The 20,311-nt window shown below is 42.8% G+C and overlaps 1 protein-coding gene across 1 annotated transcript in view; it reads left to right on the forward strand.

The window, feature by feature from the left end:
- Positions 1-12,566: 12,566 nt before the first annotated feature.
- Arfgef1 (ADP ribosylation factor guanine nucleotide exchange factor 1) overlaps positions 12,567-20,311 on the forward strand; it is a 93,163-nt gene continuing 85,418 nt past the window's right edge. Inside the window, exon 1 of the mRNA XM_052175959.1 lies at positions 12,567-12,774. Within this exon, the coding sequence (XP_052031919.1) occupies positions 12,651-12,774 (124 nt within the window). The 5' untranslated portion in view covers positions 12,567-12,650. The remainder of the gene's footprint in view (positions 12,775-20,311) is intronic.

Here is a 20,311-nt window from a genome sequence, read left to right on the forward strand (position 1 = left end):
CAAAGAGTTAATGTGGTTTACACTTCCATATCATCGAAGAAAGTCAGGACAGAACCTCAAATAGGTCAAGAACCTGGAGGTGGGAGCTGCTGCTGCTGATAAGAGACCATGGACCACCCACAATAGGCTGGGCCCTTCCCATCAATCAGTAATTAAGAAAATAGCCTATAGGCTTGCCTATATCCAAATCTTATGGAGGCATTTTGTCAATTGTGTTTCCCTATTCTCAGATGACTCTAGCCTGTGTCAATTTGACATAAAATTAGCCAGCACACATACCTATAATCCCAGCATTCTGGAGGCAGAAGATCACAGCAAGTTTGAGGTCAACCTGGTCTACATAGCAAGTAGGAGGCTGTATAGCAAGATTCTGACAAAAACAAAAACAAAGAAACAAACAAGAAGAAAGAAACCGAGAAGAAAGGAAGGGAGCAAGGGGGTCATATTTCTGAAGGTTTCAGTCCACTGTCCATTGGTCTCGTTGTTTAGGGACTATGGAGGCATATCATAGTAGGATCATGTAACAAAATCACTCATCTTATGGCCACAAACAGAAGAAACACAGAATGGGAGAAGATACAACAATCCCCATTTGAGGCCACATCCTCAGTGATCCAAGCATTGTAAGACCCCCAAAAACCGAGGGTGCCCCAGCACCCCACACCTCGGAAGGCGACATCCAAATCACTCGCGAGAAACGGTCTCGATGCAATAGCACGAGAATTTCTTTATTCCAGAACTCTGGGTTCCACAGCTGTACACCGCGCATGGGTAGAGGACTGAGGACCACAAGTGCCGAATTGCAACAGCTTTTATAAGTTTACGACAAAGCCCGCGAATCACAAACCAATCATTTCTTAGCATGGAGAGCCCTCGAAATGCGAGCCAATTGATTTGTACCACTCCATAGCTTTTAGGCCAATCACTTTAAATTATCAGAGCCCATTCTTAGTGGACCAATTAGTTTCCTATTTTCTTGAATATAGCTGCGTGAACTCCTGCATAGGGGTAATGGCTAAGCAGTTTACAGAAGCAAGATAAGCTTAGCTCATTTCCAGTTACCTTGTGGGGCCAGGATCACCTATTCAAGGCCTTTCTACTAGGTCTAAACAAAGGGCGGGCTCTGGAATGTGACCTTTTACCTAGTTTCTAACAAAGCGAGATAGCATTTTAAACTTCTGACTTCTTGGGGTCATTAGAGTTAGGCTGTATTATTTTCTATCCTTTCAGCATCTCTCTCTAGGTCCCATTCCTTAAAGCGTCTTGCCTTCTGACAGAACCATGCCAAGAACCAAGACTTACAGACATGTTGACCACTGGGCATGTTCAATATCTAAACATAGCCAATGTGTTAGAGAGCATTTCATTATGGAGAAAACCAAGTGAAAGGCAAGAATATTTTGGTTACAGTTTCAGAGATTTTAGTCCAGGATCACTTATGTCCTTGGCATCTGGGCTTCAATTAAGGCAGAACATCATGGTTAGGAACTCCTAGTAGAGCAAAGCTGCTTGCCTTTGAGATACGCACACAGAGAAAAAGAGACAGAGAGAGACACACAGAGAGACAGAGACAGAGAGACCCTAAGGGGGCATGCCCCCAGTAGTCTACTTTTTCCAGATGGGCTCCAACATCCTAAGTTTCAATCAGGTCTTAATACCAATCAAGCTATGATTTCACAATTGAATTACTTGATAAGTTAGATCCTCACAATCCAGCCACCACATAATGGTCCCATTTCTAAAATTGATGCCCTGGGGACTAATTCTTCATTGCACAGCTTTTAAAGTGCACTTTAGAACCTGTTGTGGATGGACCTGATGCTGTTTGTATTTTGATGCTAATTCTGCTCTCCTGGGAAGGGCTGCAGACAAGGAGTGAGTCAAGTACTCAGGTGACTTCTTGTGAACCAATCCCCTAATGAATAAAGGAGCCAATCACTGGGCTAGTAGGAGGGACTTCCGGGTTGATTAAGGAAGAAAGAAAGAGATGAGAGTCAGAGCCCTTCTGGACAGGGATAGCATGAGGATAAGATGTAGCTAAGAGTGTCTCTGGGTTTCAGTGGCAGATCCGTCAGGACTCACCACCAGAGGATTTAGATTTAATCAAGCTTGCATGATGAGGATTTTAGTTGCTGTGCCCAACGATTGAGTTATTGTCACTTCTGAACTAAGTATGTGTTGTGTTCTCCTTCACACAGCAGCTTGTCCAATTCCAAGAGAGAAAGGTACAGCAGCAAAGCATGTGTTTGCCTGAGGTGTTACATAGAGGCCATGGGAGATCTGAAGCACTGGGTTGGCATAGTAGCGACCCCCCAGTGGGAACCTAGCAAGCTGGGTGGAGAGACTGTGGAGTTCTCAGTCAGAGTCTCCATGAGATAAAAAAAAAGGTCACACTCAAGGTATGCACTCACTGATAAGCGGATATTAGCCTAGACGCTTGGAATACCCAAGACACAATTCACATAACAAATGATGTCCAAGAAGGAGAAAGGAGTGGTCCCTGGTCCTGGAAAGCCTCAGTGCCGGAGTATAGAGCAATACCAGGACAGGGAAGTGGGAAGAGATAGATTGGGGAACAGGGGGATGGAAGAGGGTTTATGGACTTTCGGGGAAGGGGGATCCAGGAAAGGGGAAATCACTTGTAATATAAATAAAGAATATATCGAATAAAAAAATTAAAAAAACATAACAAACAAACAAACAAACAAACAGGTCAACCATTGCCCACCACTGCATGGCCTTCCAGGTCAACAGGGCAGAGGCACAAACGTGGGAACAAGCCAGTTTGTTGGTTCATTTTTAATATTTCCTACAACAGAACCAAATCATAGCACAAGTATAGAACCAGTTTGAGATAATTTGCTATCTTTCTGTAACTTTACCCAAATAACATGGATGTCCTGATTTTCTTTCTATTGCTATGATAAACCATTCTGACCAAAAGCAACTTGTTAGTTTAGGTTAATCACCCCATGGCAATCCATCACTGAGGGAAGTCAGGGAAGAAACCCAGAGGTGAGAAGCAGAGGCTACTTTTTTCAGACTTCCAGGATCATTTTCCCAAAGTTGGCACTGCCCACAGTGGGCTGGGTTCTCTTATATCAACTTCTAGTCAGGGAAATGTCCCACCATCTTGCTTACAGGCCAATTTGATAGAGTCATTTTCTCAGTTGAATTTCCCTTTTCCAAGGTGACCCACCCTGGTTTGTGCCATGTTGACAAAAAACTAACCAGTACACTGGTGGTGGCAGTGGTGGGGGTGGCAGTGGTGGGAGTGGTGGGGGTGGCATGGGGTGGGGAGGTGGTGATGGTGGTGTGTTACAGTTTATTTACAATGTAAAACAGCAATTATTTGAGGTGTTTTCAGATTTTAGTTAGCTGTGCATAGAGGTGTTAGGAGCACATGTGGGCAGTCTTTCCGTGAGCCTGTTTTAGTTGTTCTCAGGCAGACATACACTTTGTTAAGTGTTAAACTTTCTGTGCAACAACCACAGCTTTCCTGCAGAAATGAGAGTGACTCTGACCTACATCCCGACACCTCCCACGGTCAGCATTTCCTACTTCAGCCTTTCTGGCAGGCATGCAGTGGTATCTCACAGAAGTTTTAAAATTTGCATTCCCCTAATGGATGCTGCTGCTCAATACCTTGGATCTGTTCAAGATCTTTGCTGAGTTTTAAATTGTGTTGATGTTTCCATTGGTTCTTGAGAATTTTAAAATTTGTATTCTACATGCAAGTCATTTGTCAAATAGGTGATTTTACAACATCATTTCTTCATTTTTCAGCTTGTTTCTGTTCTGGCTTGTAGACTGTTGCTTTGATAAAACACTGACCAAAAGCAGCTTGAGGAGGAGGAGGAGGAGGAGGAGGAGGAGGAGGAGGAGGAGGAGGAGGAGGAGGAGGAGGAGGAGGAGAAGGGCCTTATGCTTTGGGATTACAGTCTACGGCTGGGGATGTCAGGGAGAGAGCAGACCCAGGCATCTACGGTGACTGCTGCACACTCACCCACTGTCCTCATACAAACTAGGTTCCTCTACAGAGGATGATACTGCCCATAGTGGCCTGAAGCTTCCTACACCAATTAGCACTCTCCTAAGAAAATGCCCACAGATACCCACAGGCCAGTGTCACCAGGCCACCCCACAGCTGGCAAGTCGAAGCGACCCTTCAGTCTCTTTTGTGCTTTAGGGTGTCTTTTGCACAGCTTCGAAAAACTATAAAATTTGCCAATTGCTTTTCTTTTCTTTGGAAATTATGATTTGGTGTTGTATCTAAGTTTTTTCTTTCTTTCTCTTTGCATAACCAACTCATGAAGATTTTCTTGTGTTTATATCTGAATGCTTTAGAGGTTTGCATTTTACATTTTGATCTATTTTGAGTCTGGTTTTATTTTTTGCGTAAAGATAGAGGTTTTGACATATGGTGTCTAATTGTTTTACACACCCCTTCACAGAATTTCTGCTATCCTTTTGTCAAAAATTAATTGGCTATGCTTTTGGGTCTGTAGCTCAACTTTTTATTCTGTTTTGCAATCTGAGACTCTCAGCTGACTCCACATGGTCTGGATTCTATGATCACTCCAATTTTATTTTTCTGACAGATTATTATTTTAATTACCTTACCTTTCCATGACTTTTGTCAACATGCCTCGACTATAGAATGGACAGTACAGCATATGGTCAGATCAGCTGACAGCTTTACAGTGTTTTCCAGTTCATGCCCATTTTCATATTTGCTCAGGACTTCCTCAGTTTCCCTCAACAGCATTTTGTTGTTCTCAACATGGGGACTGTATGTAGGTTTGTAGACACAGAACTGAGTATTTTGTTTCTTAGATTTATTACTAAAGTATTTATTAAATGTTTTTAATTGAATTTGGTAATATATGTGACACAACTTTTATGCCTTAATTTTGTATCCTGAGAACATTTGGCTGACTTATATGCTCCAAGAGCTTTCTTTGGGGGGGGGGGGGGAGTGGAGTTTCAAGACAGGGTTTCTCTGTATAGCTCTGGCTATCCTAGAACTCACTCTGTAGACCAGGCTGGCCTAGAACTCAGAAATCCACCTGCCTCTGCCTCCCAAGGATTACAGTCGTGTGCCACCACCGCTGGGCAATTTTTAAAATACCTTCCTTGAGATCTTTTGCATAGACAATTATATCGTCTGTGAATAAGAATGCCAGTGTTTCTATCGTAACTTGTGTATGTTTTCTCTACATTTCTTACCTTGTGTCGGCTTGAACTTCCATTCTTGTTGAATAGCCATCAGGAGAAATGTAGCTATTCTTTCCTTGTTTCCAATCCTAATTGTTTACGATATATCATTGGCTGTTGTTAGCTTTTTTAAAGGTCTCTTTAGTCAGGTTGAGGATGTCTGCTTAGTTCTCTCTCTCTCTCTCTCTCTCTCTCTCTCTCTCTCTCTCTCTCTGTGTGTGTGTGTGTGTGTGTGTGTGTGTGTGTGTGTGTTTAGGTTGCAGTAGTAGGGATTGAACCTAGGGAACCAGGCAACCAGGCTTGTAGAACAAGAACTCTACAACTGAACTATAGCCCCAGTCCTTCTCCTTAGGAATAGATGTTTTTAATATTCCTTTTTTTATTAAGCATGATTATATAGATTTTGTCTGTTGTGTGTCAATTATAATTTTTATAGAATTAAATACGCCTGCACTTTTTGGATGAACCTCAAGTGTTTATGATGTGTTATCATTTTTACATACTCCTAAATTTGATTTGCTAGTACTCTGTTGAAGGTCTTGGCAACTATGTTCATTAAGAATATTGGTCTGCTAAGAGAACACAAATGCCAGCCCATACTACTATACCCAGCAAAACTCTCAATCACCATAGATGGAGAAAACAAGATACTTCATGATAAAACCAAATTTACACACTATCTTCCCACAAATCCAGCCCTACAAAGGATAATAGATGGAAAATGCCAACACAAGGAGGGGAAACTACAACCTAGGAAAAGCAAGAAAATAATCTTCTTCCAACAAACCCAAAAGAAGATAACCACACAAACATAAAAATAACATCAAGAATAACAGGAAGCAACAATCACTATTCCTTAATATCTCTTAATATCAATGGACTCAATTCCCCAATAAAAAGACATAGACTAACAGAAATATTTCTTCAGGTAGATCTTCAATTTTATCAGAAAATGTTTGTAACACCTCTTTCAATTAATTTAGTAATTTAAGTCTTCCATTTTATCTCCATTATTTTTCATGATAATCTTCAACTTTAACATTTTTCTATATATGTCTATTTTATCAGAAATGTTTTCCATGTAAATCTCTGATTTTATCACAAAATTTTTTAATTCCTTCAATTAATTTAGAAAGGTTATGTCTACCATTTTGTCTGTATAATTTTCCATGATAATCTTCAATTTTTACATGTTTTTCTATATATTTCTTCAATTTTTTCAGAACTATCTTCCATGTAAACCTTCAACTTTATCAGAAAATGTTTATAATTCCACTTTCAATCAACTTAGGAATATTTTTATGCCTACCATTATTAGATTTATATAAAATTTTCCACGATAATCTTCAATTTTAACATGTTTTTCTACTTTTTTCTACAATTTTATCAGAAATATTTTCCATGTGAATCTTCAATTCTATCATAAAATGTTTCTACTTCCCTTTTCAATTAATTTAGCAATGTTTTTTATGTCTACCATTTTGCTCTTTAATTTTCCATGAAGTTTGTCAATTTTAATGTGTTTTCCTATATGTCTCTTCTATTTTATCAGAAATATTTTCCATGTAAATCTTCAATTTTATCATAAAATGTTTTTACTTCCTTTTTCAATAAAAGAACATGCTTTTCAAAAAAAGGAAAAAAAAGTCAAGAGAAAAGAAAAAGAATATTGGTCTGTAGGTCTTCTAGTACTTAGTTTCTATTACTACAGTAGTTGTTTGTAGATGGCACGAGATGGGAGCACACACCACGCACGGTGTGTGAGTGGAGGTCACAATACCGCTTTGGAGGCTGTTCTCTCCTTTCACCTTGGGTCCCAGGATTAAACTCAGCACCTCCGGGTTTATGCAGCAATCACCTTTACCCTCGGAGTCCCCTTGCCCGCCATTTTTTTTTTTTTTAGCCTATTTTTTTTTCCTTTTCAGGACGATGGTAACTGAACTGAGACATGAACCTACTTCTCTGGATAGTCACTTCTTAGTTATTTGATAGAATTCACACCATCTGGCCTTAGAATTTTTTACCAGAAGGCTTTAAAATACAAGTTCAACTCATTAGAATGGCAGGCTTTTAGGCATTAAAAATACCCGTGGATTAATTTGTTTACCTATTTTACTTTATTTTGGAAACAGGCCTCACTCCTGGATGAACTGGAGCTCACAGAGTGCAGAATAAGGTACTTGGCTTCTAAGTGATACCACACTTAGCTACCATGAGTTTTATTTTTAATTCTGATTTCACCAGAAAGATTAATACTGACCAAGTCATTAATATTTAACGTCTGAGGGATGGTGAGATGGCTATTGGGTGAAGGTACTTGCCACCAACTCTGATGACCTGAGTTCAAATCTCCCACAGTACTCATGGTGAGAGAGAAGGGGCTCTGATCTCCAAGTGTATGCAAGTGCGTGCACACAAACACACACACAACGTTTAAAATATTTAACATTTGATTCAATGTACTAGCAGTTGGGAGTAATTTCAAAAGAGGTGGTATATTTATGTCTTATGAAATCATACTACTGAAAGATCATTTTCAAATGGATGAATACATATGACATATATATGATTAAGAAGAAACAAGACAACATAATGGGTAGGAGTATACATTGGCTTTGGCAGGTTACAAACATGTCTCCTTTGCTCCTGTAAGATCGCACTGGTGAGCTCTAGGCTCCTGAGGGACACTGCCTCAGTATGGAAGGGTTAAAGGGTGAGGCAAGGGATGCTGTGAGAAGACTGAGAAAGGGATGGTGTTACTAGAACTTTCCAGAGCTGACGGCTGTTTGAAGGGGCTCTGAGGGCTGGGAAAGCGAGTAAGCAAAGCCAGGTGGGGTGGTGGCACATACTCTGGGTTGCTGGAAGGCAAAGAGGAGCCCAGCTGGGTGACAGGCCTGGATCTCTGGTGTGAGAATAAAACACGGGATGGGAAGATCTGAAGGAGGAGGGGTAGAAAGGCGAGTGCCCACACACAAATACGTACAGCTGGGGACAGAAGAGAAGGTCACAGCGACAGTGGGCTGCCTTGTTACAAACATATGGCTTAGGTTTTTAGTGTGGGCTCTGGAGTTTGGCTTCACAAATCACACTCCTAGTTCTGCTCCATGCCAATTGTGTGTGATCTGTCCTTTAAGTCTTAGGTTCCTCGTTTATAAATGAGGGCTAATAATGAAACCTTCACTTCGGTTGTTGTATTTGCTCACAATGGACTTATATAAATATTAACTATTAATACCGACACTGAGAAACTGCTTGGGAAGTAGAGGGTGGCAGAAAACGGCACCCTGACACATTCGAAGTCATTTTGAACCAACGGCAATTAGATATATATGCAAGGAAATCCATTGTGCCCGGCCCCTCTATTTGACTAAAACCGGGATACAAATTTACAAAAGTATCCTCCTCTCTTTATCCAGAGGTTGATTAGGCCTAAAGAGCCTGCCAGAGACGCCTGCACAATCACCTTTACCCTGTGATCATTCCCTTTCCCTGTGTTCCCAGTTCCCAAATCCACTTCTGTAGATGCTCAAGGCTCTTTGTTGTTTTTCTAAAACTGTACTTTAAGATGCCTGCCAAGCCCCGCTACTGCTTACCCTGTATGTGCCTGCAATGAACATGTTAGCAAACTTGTTTACTTTCTCTTGTTAATCAAATCTGCAGGGTCTTGGCCAATGGATCCACTTTTATAACAAACTTTTTCTACATTAAATCAGGGGGTCAGACATGGGGTGATCTGAGAGGTGATAGAGTCCAGGGATCCTGTGAAAGGCCACTGAACTCATTGCTTCTGCAGCCAAGTAAACACAATATTAAGTAATATTGTTCAAACATCAGCCAAATATATTCATCCTTAATTACAAATGTATTCCAACTTCAATTTTCACCTTCTAGTGACATTTAAAACAGTGTTAAAGCACACCAAGACACTAAATCTCAGAGCAAAGTATTTTATTGCTTTTATTGTCTGATATTATTTGACTCTTTAGAACAAAAGTGGAAAATATTTCAAAGAGAAAAAGCAAAACACTGTACAGTGAGGTAACTGATATCAGTAAAATTAATGAGGATTTATTCAGTGATAAGGTAAGAAATAGAAATAGAATTCGAGGCTTTGGAAAACTACAAGGAATACTGAAGAGGGCTTACTCACATAATTGAATAACCCAAGCACTATGAGTAAACAGGAAAAAGAAACACAGAAAATTTCTACCCATGCACCTACTCCCAGTTTCATGTATATTTACTGAAGTTTGGTGTCCTCTTATTACCTGTCAATAAAAGACTAAAAAGGGCATTTTGCCTTTCTCATGCGAGAATATCAGCCTTGTTCTAGAATCTAATTCCATATTTGCTTCGTGTCAACTAACATCTTAAGTTCTAAGTAGGCAGGCGTGCTCCCCTCCGGAGAGCTTTCCTGTCTACTCCTGCCTCTTGGGTGAAGTTGCAGGCTCAACAAGGGAGGAGCCGGAATTGTGCTTTCAGAAGTGTTTTTTCCTAAAGTTGGAAGTTGTTTACCTCGGTCTTAAATCTGCTCCCACTCCAGGCTAGCTTATCCCTACAAACGTTATTTCCACCTGGTTCTCACTCAGAACTCAGCATCTGCACATTTTATCTTTGATGCCAATTTTCTGAGTCCTAGACAATCCATCTTTCCTCTCTAAAATCTTCTAGAACTTTCATAAAACATTAATGTCCCTAACCTGAGCCGATGCTCCGGGGCCCTCATGACCCTTGTATGTGGCTTAATCCCAAGACTTTACGCTTCGGCCCTGAGCCACAGCACACGGATCATCTGGCACCGCTGTGATGGACAGTTTACTCTTCTGCCTACATCCTTGCTGGACCCTCCGCTCACCGGACCACGACAGTATTATTTATAATTTTTATTGTTTTTGGAAATTTCACGCATGTATACTTGTATCTATTTTGACATCACCAATTTTATCACACTATTCCCTACTGACTTAGTTTAGCTAACTTTGCCTTCCTTCAGCTTCCAGTTGTCACTTTTTTGGCCTAGTGAAGCTCTGCAGTAGACTGCCTGCTGGCGCTTTCTTTAATCCTACTCCACACACACTTTGCAATTACCTATTCACTGGTCATTAACATATCTCTAGGTACTGCTCGCTCCACAAGGGAAGATGTCAGGGCTCCCTTTGTCTGATGTCTTTCATCTACCCAAGCTTCTATTTGACAAGGGTATTGTGAGAATTCCCTATGCCAGCAACACCGTAGGCCATCCTTCCACATGGATGAGGTCCTTGCTCCTCCGAGAGAAGTGGGCAACCAGCAAATGAGATAACAAAATGACTATAGATTGAGACACATGCAGCTAAATACACTGTGAACGCCTCAAGGGCAAGGGTTTCTCGGCTGCTCATTCTTGACTCCCATGTCTGTTGCTTAGTATAAAAACAAGACACATAACTGATGGATTTTACTTGCATCATGTAAAATACGAGAGATATTCATGATGGGTTGTTTTGCTTACAGAGTAATTCAGAGGCTCAAACTCTTTTGAATTTGTTGCTCTGCTATCTTTACTATGAGGCCAAAGACAGGAAAAGAGTGGAAGATAGTTTCTGAAAGCTTTTGTTCAGTGAGCTAAACCTATTGGCTACATCTAGCTGCAAGGGAGGCGAGAGAATGTTACTGCAGCTAAGGAGGAGGCAGAACAATAAACCCATCTGCTGCTCAGATGGTACTCTCAGTGAAACCTGGTTCAACCTGACATTAGGAAGCAAAGACAAATTAGAAATGGTGTATGTTTCCCTGATGTATAACAGGGTGTAAATTATATCTGACGCAGGAGCAAAACCAACCTCTAATTTCCAAGAATTTAGTGTTTAAGATGAAGGTAATGGATTTGTGGATTTCTCAGGACAACCACATTTCAATGTATCTATTTTAATTGTATGTCACCTTCAGATTTCCCATTTTTATTTCCTTTGGCTTTTCATGTCTCAAGTCTTGTAACTTTGAAGCGTTTAGATCTTAGGATCTGGATGGCTGCATTAGTATAAATCCACAGCTAATGCAATCTAAGGAAAAGAAAGCAAAAGATGTATCCTAACAGGGATTCCCATGTTGCTGGAGCCATGCAATAGCCTGGAACCCCTTGTAAACAGGCTGTATATTTCATGGGATTCTTAACGTTTTCGCTCAGAAGAACTGAAGAAATTTGAGTTCTTTGGCATTAAAGCAGGCACAGTATTGTCATAAGTAGAGCTTTTCCATTCTGAAACCTCAGGAGTAAAGGTACAGAACAGGAGGGCTCTATTCGGTACCTGAGTCAGAAGCACTCACCTTAACTTCAGTGTCAATCAGAAAAGGGCATGAAATCTAGGGTTTACTGATTTATCCTATAGAGAGATTTAAAAAGTGAAACATTCCTGAATCCTCGTCCACTAATTTTTTTAGTTTGTGTTTTGCAAAAGAGATCCACCTTTAAGTCACCGAAAAGTACTGGGCAAGAGTAGCAATTTCCTACTCCTGAGAAGGAAATTTAGACCCCATGTGACAGGCGGAAACCTGGTGCGTCTGAGAGAGCGATGCGACCTAGGAAGGCGAAGGACTTTGCTCCCCAGCGATCAGCTGTCCAGAAAGTTAGGGAAGCCAGTGCACGGTAGCCAGGGGTCCTGTCTGCCCGACCTTGGGGGCGCCCCGTGTGCTCGGATCGCGAACCCCATTAGCCCGCAGGAGCAGGAGCCCCGCGCCACGCCGCGCCGCGCCGCAGGACGCCCGCCACGCCCCACGCTGCCCTGCAGGCGAACGCGGGAGGCGGCGAGTCCCCGCCGGGCCGCCGTAGAGTCGCCGCTCCGGCCGCTCCTCCCGCGCCGCCCTCCGCCCCTTGCCTCCCGGCGCCGCGGCAGCTCTGGGCTGGCACCGCCGCCGTCGCCGCCGCCGCTTCCTCTCTGCAGCCGTTCGGCCGCTGCGTGACGCGTCGTTTCCTCTCAACATGGCGTCCGGGGCAGGTCGGCGGTGATGGAGGCCAGTCCACGGCTGCGGCGGGTGCTGGTCCCCACGGTAGCTACGGCAGCCTCGCGCCTGCTGCGAGTGTGAGGCGCCGACACCCAGGCCCTCGGCCCGGGGAAGACGGCCGCCCGGGCCGAGTTCCGCCGCCGCCGCCGCCGCCGCCGCCGGGCCGTAGGGACGAGTGAGGCGGGCGGGCGGCCGGGAAGCGACCCCCGGGCCGACGGCGCCCAGGCCGGACGGGCGGGGCCCTCGAACGGCGGCCCCTCGAGCGTGGCGAGGCTTCCGACGCCCTTGGCGGCCCCGCGGCCGCTCCGCGTCGCCCGCCGCTTCCTGGTGGCGCCGCTGCCCTCCACGCCTCCTCGCCCCCACCGCCACCCCCTCGCCTTTCTCCCTCCTCGTCCCCGTCCCCCTCCTCCGCCTCTCCTCCAGCCGCCCGGACCGCCGCCGCCTCCGCGTCCATGTATGAGGGCAAGAAGACGAAGAACATGTTCCTGACCCGGGCCCTGGAGAAGATTTTGGCCGACAAGGAAGTGAAGAAGGCGCATCACTCCCAGCTGCGCAAAGCGTGCGAGGTGGCCCTAGGTGAGCCGGAAGGAGGCCGCGGCGCGGGGAGCCGCGGGCCGCGAGAGGTGGGCGGCTCGTCCTGGGAGCCCTGGCCAGCGCCCGGCCGCCCGACCGGAGTTGACAGCAACTCGGCTGGACGCGGGGCACCGGCTGAGTGGAGGAGGAAGGGCGGCCAGCCGGGGCCCCTGGAACTCGAGATGGTTAAGGATCGCGGGGCACCTGGCTTCGAGTGTTCCACTGGACGGAATGCGGGGAGGGTTGTCGGTGGCCCTTGCAGTGCGGACAGAATGCCATCCTTTGTGATGGAGCAGAAGATGAGCTGTTGTTTATTAGCTTAGAAATCGAGGTGGGGCCGATATGACAAGATTGAGCGTGGGGGAGGGCTCTGTATTGCAATTACAATAACTTTACGGTTTGGTGTGGTACTTTGGGAAGGAAGGTTGAAGTTGTTCCCTTGTTGACAGTGTCGAGAAAGGGGGATGCAAAAGGTGCCTCGAGTTTGCCATCTCTCTGCCCAGCTACAGGAAAAGAGTAGTAATGTAGCCTACTGGGCTGACCTGGAAGGACAAGACTAGAGGTTAAGGGGTGGTGGTGTCTGTGTGGAAATGGGGAAGGAAAGAACCTTTAGATAAATTGGCTTTGGGTAACACGTAAAGGGGTGTGTGTGGAATGAGAGAAACGAGGAAGACAATGCCACCCACCACCAGCCACATGTCTGGACAGTGGCAGCTGCTCTCAAGCTTCAATTGTGATTTATAGTTCAGACAGAAGAGGTCTAGTGTAATGAAGCCACAGCAGGGAAAATCCAAACAATACCTATAACCATGGTAGGCAGATAACGATTTGTTTGAGGCGGGCCTTTGGCAGGTCTAGTGCATCCATCAACAAGAGAATTGTTAAGGGAGAAACCAGAACATTTAACACAAATATATTCGTAATGCTTACAATTCCGTTTATAACCCTGGACCAGAGCAGCCAAACTTGCAAGAAGTGAAGATGGTTATAAGTGGGTTTTGAAAAACATTTTTGAAAGGGGACAAACTAACTTTATGCTAAAGTAAGGGGTCCAGATAGCTTAGACATAATTTTGCATTTAAGTATTGATTTAAGACTTGCTCCAAATGTTACAGCCCCCTTCTTTTTTCTCAATCCTTAAAATTAGTAATATGAAAAACATCAAATGGATTTATTTACTATCCACCAAAAAATGGTGCTTTTTGTTGGTAGTAGTTTTTAAATGTAGGAGTATAGTGGACTTAAATAGTTCCTCCCCCTTCCCCTTCATTGGTAATAAGTTCCCATTTTGTTATTGTAACTAACAACACGTTTCCAGGTAAATGAGAAGACTTTTGTACAGTTCCAAAAATTGAATTTATTTTTGGGTCCTGAAAGGAATCATTATTAATTGGGGTGATAGGAAGGGTTTTAAGGACTTTTAAAATAATTGTGCACTGTAGGGTTTTCAATAACTTGGCAGGGTAAAGAACATGAAATTCAAATTAAAACTTTAGTATTTAAGAACTAAGCTTTGCTGTGCTAGAGTATGTATGTCCATTTTTTTAAAGCAAGGGGCATGGGGGCATGCAGACAGGTTTCAAGTAACCAGGCTGACCTAATATTCCTTTGTGGCTGAGGACAACTTGAACTTCCCTGAACCACTGTCTCTGCTCTTGAATTCTGGAATTACAGACAAATTCCACCATGCCTTGTTTTAGAGGTGCAGTGCAGGGGATGGAGCCAGGGTTTCATACTTGATGGTAAGCATTCTGTCAACTGAACAACGTCCACCGCCCAGAAGGCATTTCCAGTCTGCTGAAGCGTGAACATTTAAAGGGTTTAAGGAAAGTGTGTTTTATGTACTTTTTCTCTTTCCAAATACAAAAATAACCATGTTGGCAGCTCATTGGAATGAGCGCCTGGGGTTTAAGTCCAGCTTTTGTCACATTGCAGGATTACTGTGCTTGGACTTCCTCGGTACAGTTAGGGTGGTGATCTCGGTGGATTGAGTGCATTCTGTCAGCGGCATCTAGTGCTCCTGCCACTCTCTGTTTCTTTAGAAAGACTGTAACTCCGGGACTTGCATCCCTGACATTTGTAGGCACAGGCATTCTTGGTTGTGTGTGCCCCAACTGGATCGTGGTTCTTTAAATTAAATTGTGCCAGTTAATGAGCACCAGAGTACTTTGTTTACAGGAGTTTATTTTTTTTGTTTATTTTTTTAAACAAGAGGCATTTTCCATGTTTCATAAAAGTTACATTTAGCTCTCTATAAAGTACAGTTTCAGTGTGCAATCTCATGGTAGATACCCTTTCAGTCATCTGTCAGTATAAAGTTTGGGATAGCTGCTATATATCTATATATCTATATAGATATATCATATCTATATATCTATATATCTGGATGACTTGGAACTCATTATGTAGACCAGGCTACCCTTGAATTGTAGAACTTGTGGCAATCCTCCTGCCTCTGCCTTCAAGGTACTGGGATTACTGGTGCCTGCTAGCATTACAGGTGTTTGTGGCTATTGTTAAAACCCTTGTAAAGATTCCTGTATATATTCATTCTCTCTTTAGATGTTTCTGAACACTTACCCCAGAGCTGAAAGGAGATGGTCAGTAAGCTAGAAAACATACAGTATACCAGACTTTGAATCCTTTTCTGGTTTTGTTTGAAAAAAATTTTATTGGCATTCAAGTCGAATGCAGATCATTGATTTTTTTTTTATATTTATCTTCCCTTTATTGTAATAGCCAGCTAAAATAAATTTTCTATAAATAATGCTGTAAAATTATAGCTTATCATGAACTCTTAAGAATACTCTGACAAAAATATAACTTTTTTTAAACAAACCATAGAAGCCAGGTTCAGTGAGTGATGCCATAATTCCAGCAGTTGGGAGGTTAGATTGCCAAGAAGGAATTCCAGGCCCTCGTGGTTGGGTTTCATAGCAAAACCCTTTTCTACTCTCAAAGATACTATATAAGTGAACTTTCAATGTTTACAAACAATAACAAATCTTTAAAGGGTATACAATTATTTAAAGCTTATTTAAAATTTTCTAACGTGTTAGATTTTAATTTACAGAATGGTTGTAAAAGAGCCTTTCTTTGTTAAATTGGTAGGAAGCCTGTAGGCCCAGGAACAGCTAGCTCCAGGTTGCCCTCTCTTGGTACCTGCCCTGCAGTTCTGTGTAGGGCACAGCGAGGGATTCTCTGCTGCCCTAGCTTACTTAGTGAGATCCATGCCTGCTCTCGAGAATCCTGCATTAAAAATAGTCCGGCCATCTGCTGGCAGATGAGACAACAGCTGAGCTATTTTTAGTTTCAAAGAATTTAGGATTGTTTCAGGATTGAGCTTGAAGGTGGTAGCATTGTTTATCTTTAGGTTCAACTGGGACATCCTCCAGTTAGGCTTCCAGGTTCAGGAGTTTGTCTGATGTTGGGATGTAAGTAAACTAGTTAGCTTCTGGCTTTAGATGACTGTTACAGTAACTATAGATGTTAGAGTGAAAGTTCATGGTTGGAAACTGACACTACTGCAGAATAAGAGAGGAGGTTCCAGTTCATGGCATGCCAGGGAGACCAGCAGGGATGCAAGGGAAGTCATGTCAGCTCAGACAGAATGTGAATTTCTATTCCTCATATTGTGAAATGATCCTGTTGACTTTGCTTTCTTATGAGTTTTCTATCCATAAATATAATTTACCCCAGAAATATTTACTTACTTACTTACTTACTTACTTACTTATTTACTTACTTACTTACTTAGACAAGGTCTTGCTAGGTAAATTTGATTGGCCTGGCACTAGCTAGGTAGACCAGACTAACCCAAATACAGCAGTCATGCTGCTTTGGCCTCTCTAGTGTTGGGAGATGTGAGCCACTTTGAGCTTGTCAGAAATAAGAATGTAATATCATGATGCAAATATTACAAAACTTCCTTGTTTCTGCCTCACTAACCCATTCTTATTTCGAGTGGTAATGTTATAAAAGAATATGAGCAGAAGCTGAATTACTTTGAGTCTTTGGTCCTGGTTTTGTGGTACTTTTACCATCATTTACAAGCAATCTCTAAATAATTTCACAATATTTATGCCAGTACGTGCATGTGCATATTCATGTGTGCATATATGGATGCTATAGCCAGCGTTGAGTGTCCTGCTCTATCACCATATATAATTATATATTGAGACAGGGCCTTCTTCCCATTCAACCTAGAAATTACCATCTTTCTAAGACTGTCAGGGCAGTGAGCCCCTTTGATTTCCCTGTTTACCCACCTCCCAGTTCTGGAGTAACAAATATGTGTCATTGTGCATACCTGGCTTTGTGTGGGTACTAGGGCTCCAAATTCAGGGCTTCATATTTGTGCAGTACACACTTTACCCAGTGATCTGTTCCCACCTTCCTAACATATTTAAGATTCAGTTTTAATCAGTTGGCAAGTCTTCCTTGCTACCTAAAGTGGAGGATAGTGTTCAGTACCGGAGCTGCCTGAGATTTTGAGTTGTTGAGGGAAGAAGAGTAAAGGAGGATACAGTTTATACTGGTCTTTCACATTTCAGGTTGGGGTTTTAAGGATCCTTTAAACCTTTATTATAATAAACCCTTTATTCAGAATGGCCATGAATAAAGTTTTGTGATGCCCAAGCTTTAAAGAAACTCTTAATCCAAAAATTTGAGTTAACAAAGTAAGTTCAGGTTACAGTCAACATGTAATCTTATTTCCATTTTGGAAATTTAAAATGTACATGAAAATTCTCTAAAGCAATGTGCTGAATTTTATTTAGCATTTTCTAGATTTATTAGACTTTTTTTCAGTCTCTTAATGTAGTTAATGCCACAGGGACACATGTTTATTGAGAATTACTCTGAAACACTGTTTAAGGGAAAAGACAAAGTAGATGATACAATGACCAGAACTCCTGTTGAGATAGTCCTTCGAAACAGTGTGTTTAGGGAAGACAGTAGTCACGTGCCGGTTAAGCAGCTGGTAGCCAGGCATGGAGGTACCTGCTATAATCCCACACTTTTTAGGGGACAATCAAGGAGTTAAGGCTGCTGGTAACAACACTAGATCCTGTATCAAAGACAAATCAAAACAATTACAAATAGAAACAAACCAGAACCAAGAAGACCTGGGTTGGCAGCTCAGTGAGTTAAGAGTGCTTGGCTAGCATGCAGGACTGCCTCTGTTGGGTCTCCACCAAGGAATACTGCAGATGTGGTGATGCAGACCTGTAATCTCAGCACTGAGGAACTGGGGATGGGAGGATCAGGAGTTGAAGGTCAATTTGGGCTACTTGAGACTTTGTGTCAAAAAGGGTTCATGGGACGATTAAGGTTGAAGAGTACTTCCCCCTACACCCGCCTCCCCGCTTCCATCTCCAGACAGATACTAAATTGACTCTCCTGATAACCTTTATCTCATAGATAAAATTATGAATAGAAAATACTTTGAGGAAGTGTTTGTCATGTTCCTTGTGTAATTAAGGAAACACATCTAAGAAAGAAAAATGCACAAGTAAATTATTGATGTTTCAAGCAAAATATTTTAACTTTATTTTTAAAAATTTGTACATTTTTATGTGTATGAGCCTTTTGCCTGCGTGTATGTTTATGCACCTTTGGTACCTAAGGAAGTCAGATGAAATCATCAGATTGCATCCAGTTGGAGTTGTAGCCATACCCAGGTCCTCTGAAAGAGAGGCCAATGCTCCTAACTGCTCAGCCATCCATCTCTTCAGCCCCACACATACATTCTCTCTGACTATATGCTTGTGGGGGTGTGGGGGGGTTGGTTTTGTTTTTTTTTTGTTTTGTAGGAAACATCATCTTGCCTTTACATATAGATTTTTAAAGTAGTCTTGACATCTTGATACATAGCCTCAGCTATCCATGAACTCAGCCCTACCCTCTGTCAACTCTGCAGTCAAGAGCTAAGATTATAGACATGCTTTATTGTGCAAGACTTTCCTTTTTTTTCCTTTTTGTTTTTGGTACTAGAGGTTGAACCCAGGACCTTGTACACACTAGGAAAACTCTCTACTACTGAGCTACTTTCCCAGCCTTAGAATTAAAAGCAAAAAGCAAAAAAACCAGTTATTCTCCAATGTTCAGTGTGTTTTGATCATCCTGAACCCTTCCTTCCCTGCCAACACAAGTTCCTGTACTTTTTCTCCCTGTTGAAGTCCTATTGTATTACCTGCACATTCTTAGATGTTCGGCCATCCACAGGAGCATAGTCAGTGTGCCAGGTGCTACACACCTAAAGGAGCCGGCTCTCTTCCTCCCAGAAGCTCTCAGTTGTCAGTAGCTCCTCTGCTTGATAGGGACTTTGTGTCCACCTCCCCTTGCCATGCTGGGGTCGGCCTGGTGAGTTGTCCCAGTCACTGAGTTCCTACGTGGTGTTCCCAGAAGACACTGTTGGGTTGCATTCTCTCCTGCCTCTGCTCTTGCCACCCCTTCAGGTCAGGAGGCGCAGTGCAGTAGGAACGAACCTTCTCCTGCTGAGCTGCTTCCAGTACCTCTGGAACTTTTTAATCATAGAGTTTCCCAGTGATATGATAGGAAATTTTCGGACTTTAAAAAATAAAAAGTACACAATTCAAAATAGAAGGCTGCCAAGTATGATGGCTCTGATGGTCAGTTTGTTATTATTGTTTAAAGATTTGTTAAAATATGTGAATACACTGCTGCTCTCATCAGACACAACAGAAGAGGGCATTAGATCCCATTACAGCTGGTTGTGAGCCACCATGTGGGTGCTGGGACCTCTGGAGGAACAGTCAGTGCTCTTAGCCACTGAGCCAGTAGTGATGCTCCCTTTTAATTGTCAACCCAACAGACACAATATAGAATCACTTGGGAAAAGAGAGTCTCTTTTGGTTTTTGGGTTTTTTTTTGTTGTTGTTGTTTTGTTTTGTTTTGTTTTTTTGGGATTTGATTTTTTTGAGACAGGGTTTCTCTGTATAGGCTGTCCTGGAACTCACTCTGTAGACCAGGCTGGCCCTGAACTCAGAAATCCGTCTGCCTCTGCCTTGCCTCTGCCTCTCTGCCTCTCTGCCTCTCTGCCTCTCTGCCTCTCTGCCTCTCTGCCTCTCTGCCTCCCTGCCTCTCTGCCTCTCTGCCTCTCTGCCTCTCTGCCTCTCTGCCTCTCTCTCTGCCTCTCTGCCTCTCTGCCTCTCTGCCTCTCTGCCTCTCTGCCTCTCTGCCTCTGCCTCTGCCTCTGCCTCCTATAGTCCTGGGATTACAGGCATGCGCCACCACTGCCTGGAAGGAAAAAGAGAGTCTCAATAAGAGGTTATTTAGATAAAGTTGGCCTGTGGTTATTTATAATAATTAAATATTTAAATCTTGATTGTATTAATGAAAGTACCAGCATAAAAGTGGGTTGCACTTGGGTGTGGGTCCTAGACTGCATAAAAAGGGAAGAAATTAAAATACGGGTTCACTTGTCCTCTCTGTGCTCTTGACTGTGAACTGCAACTTGGAATTGGAAGCCAAAACAAACCCTTTCTCCCTTGGATTGCTTGTGTCAGGTACTTTATCA

The sequence above is a fragment of the Apodemus sylvaticus genome, chromosome 3, assembly GCF_947179515.1.
Source record: "Apodemus sylvaticus chromosome 3, mApoSyl1.1, whole genome shotgun sequence".
NCBI classification, from domain to species: Eukaryota; Metazoa; Chordata; class Mammalia; order Rodentia; family Muridae; genus Apodemus; species Apodemus sylvaticus.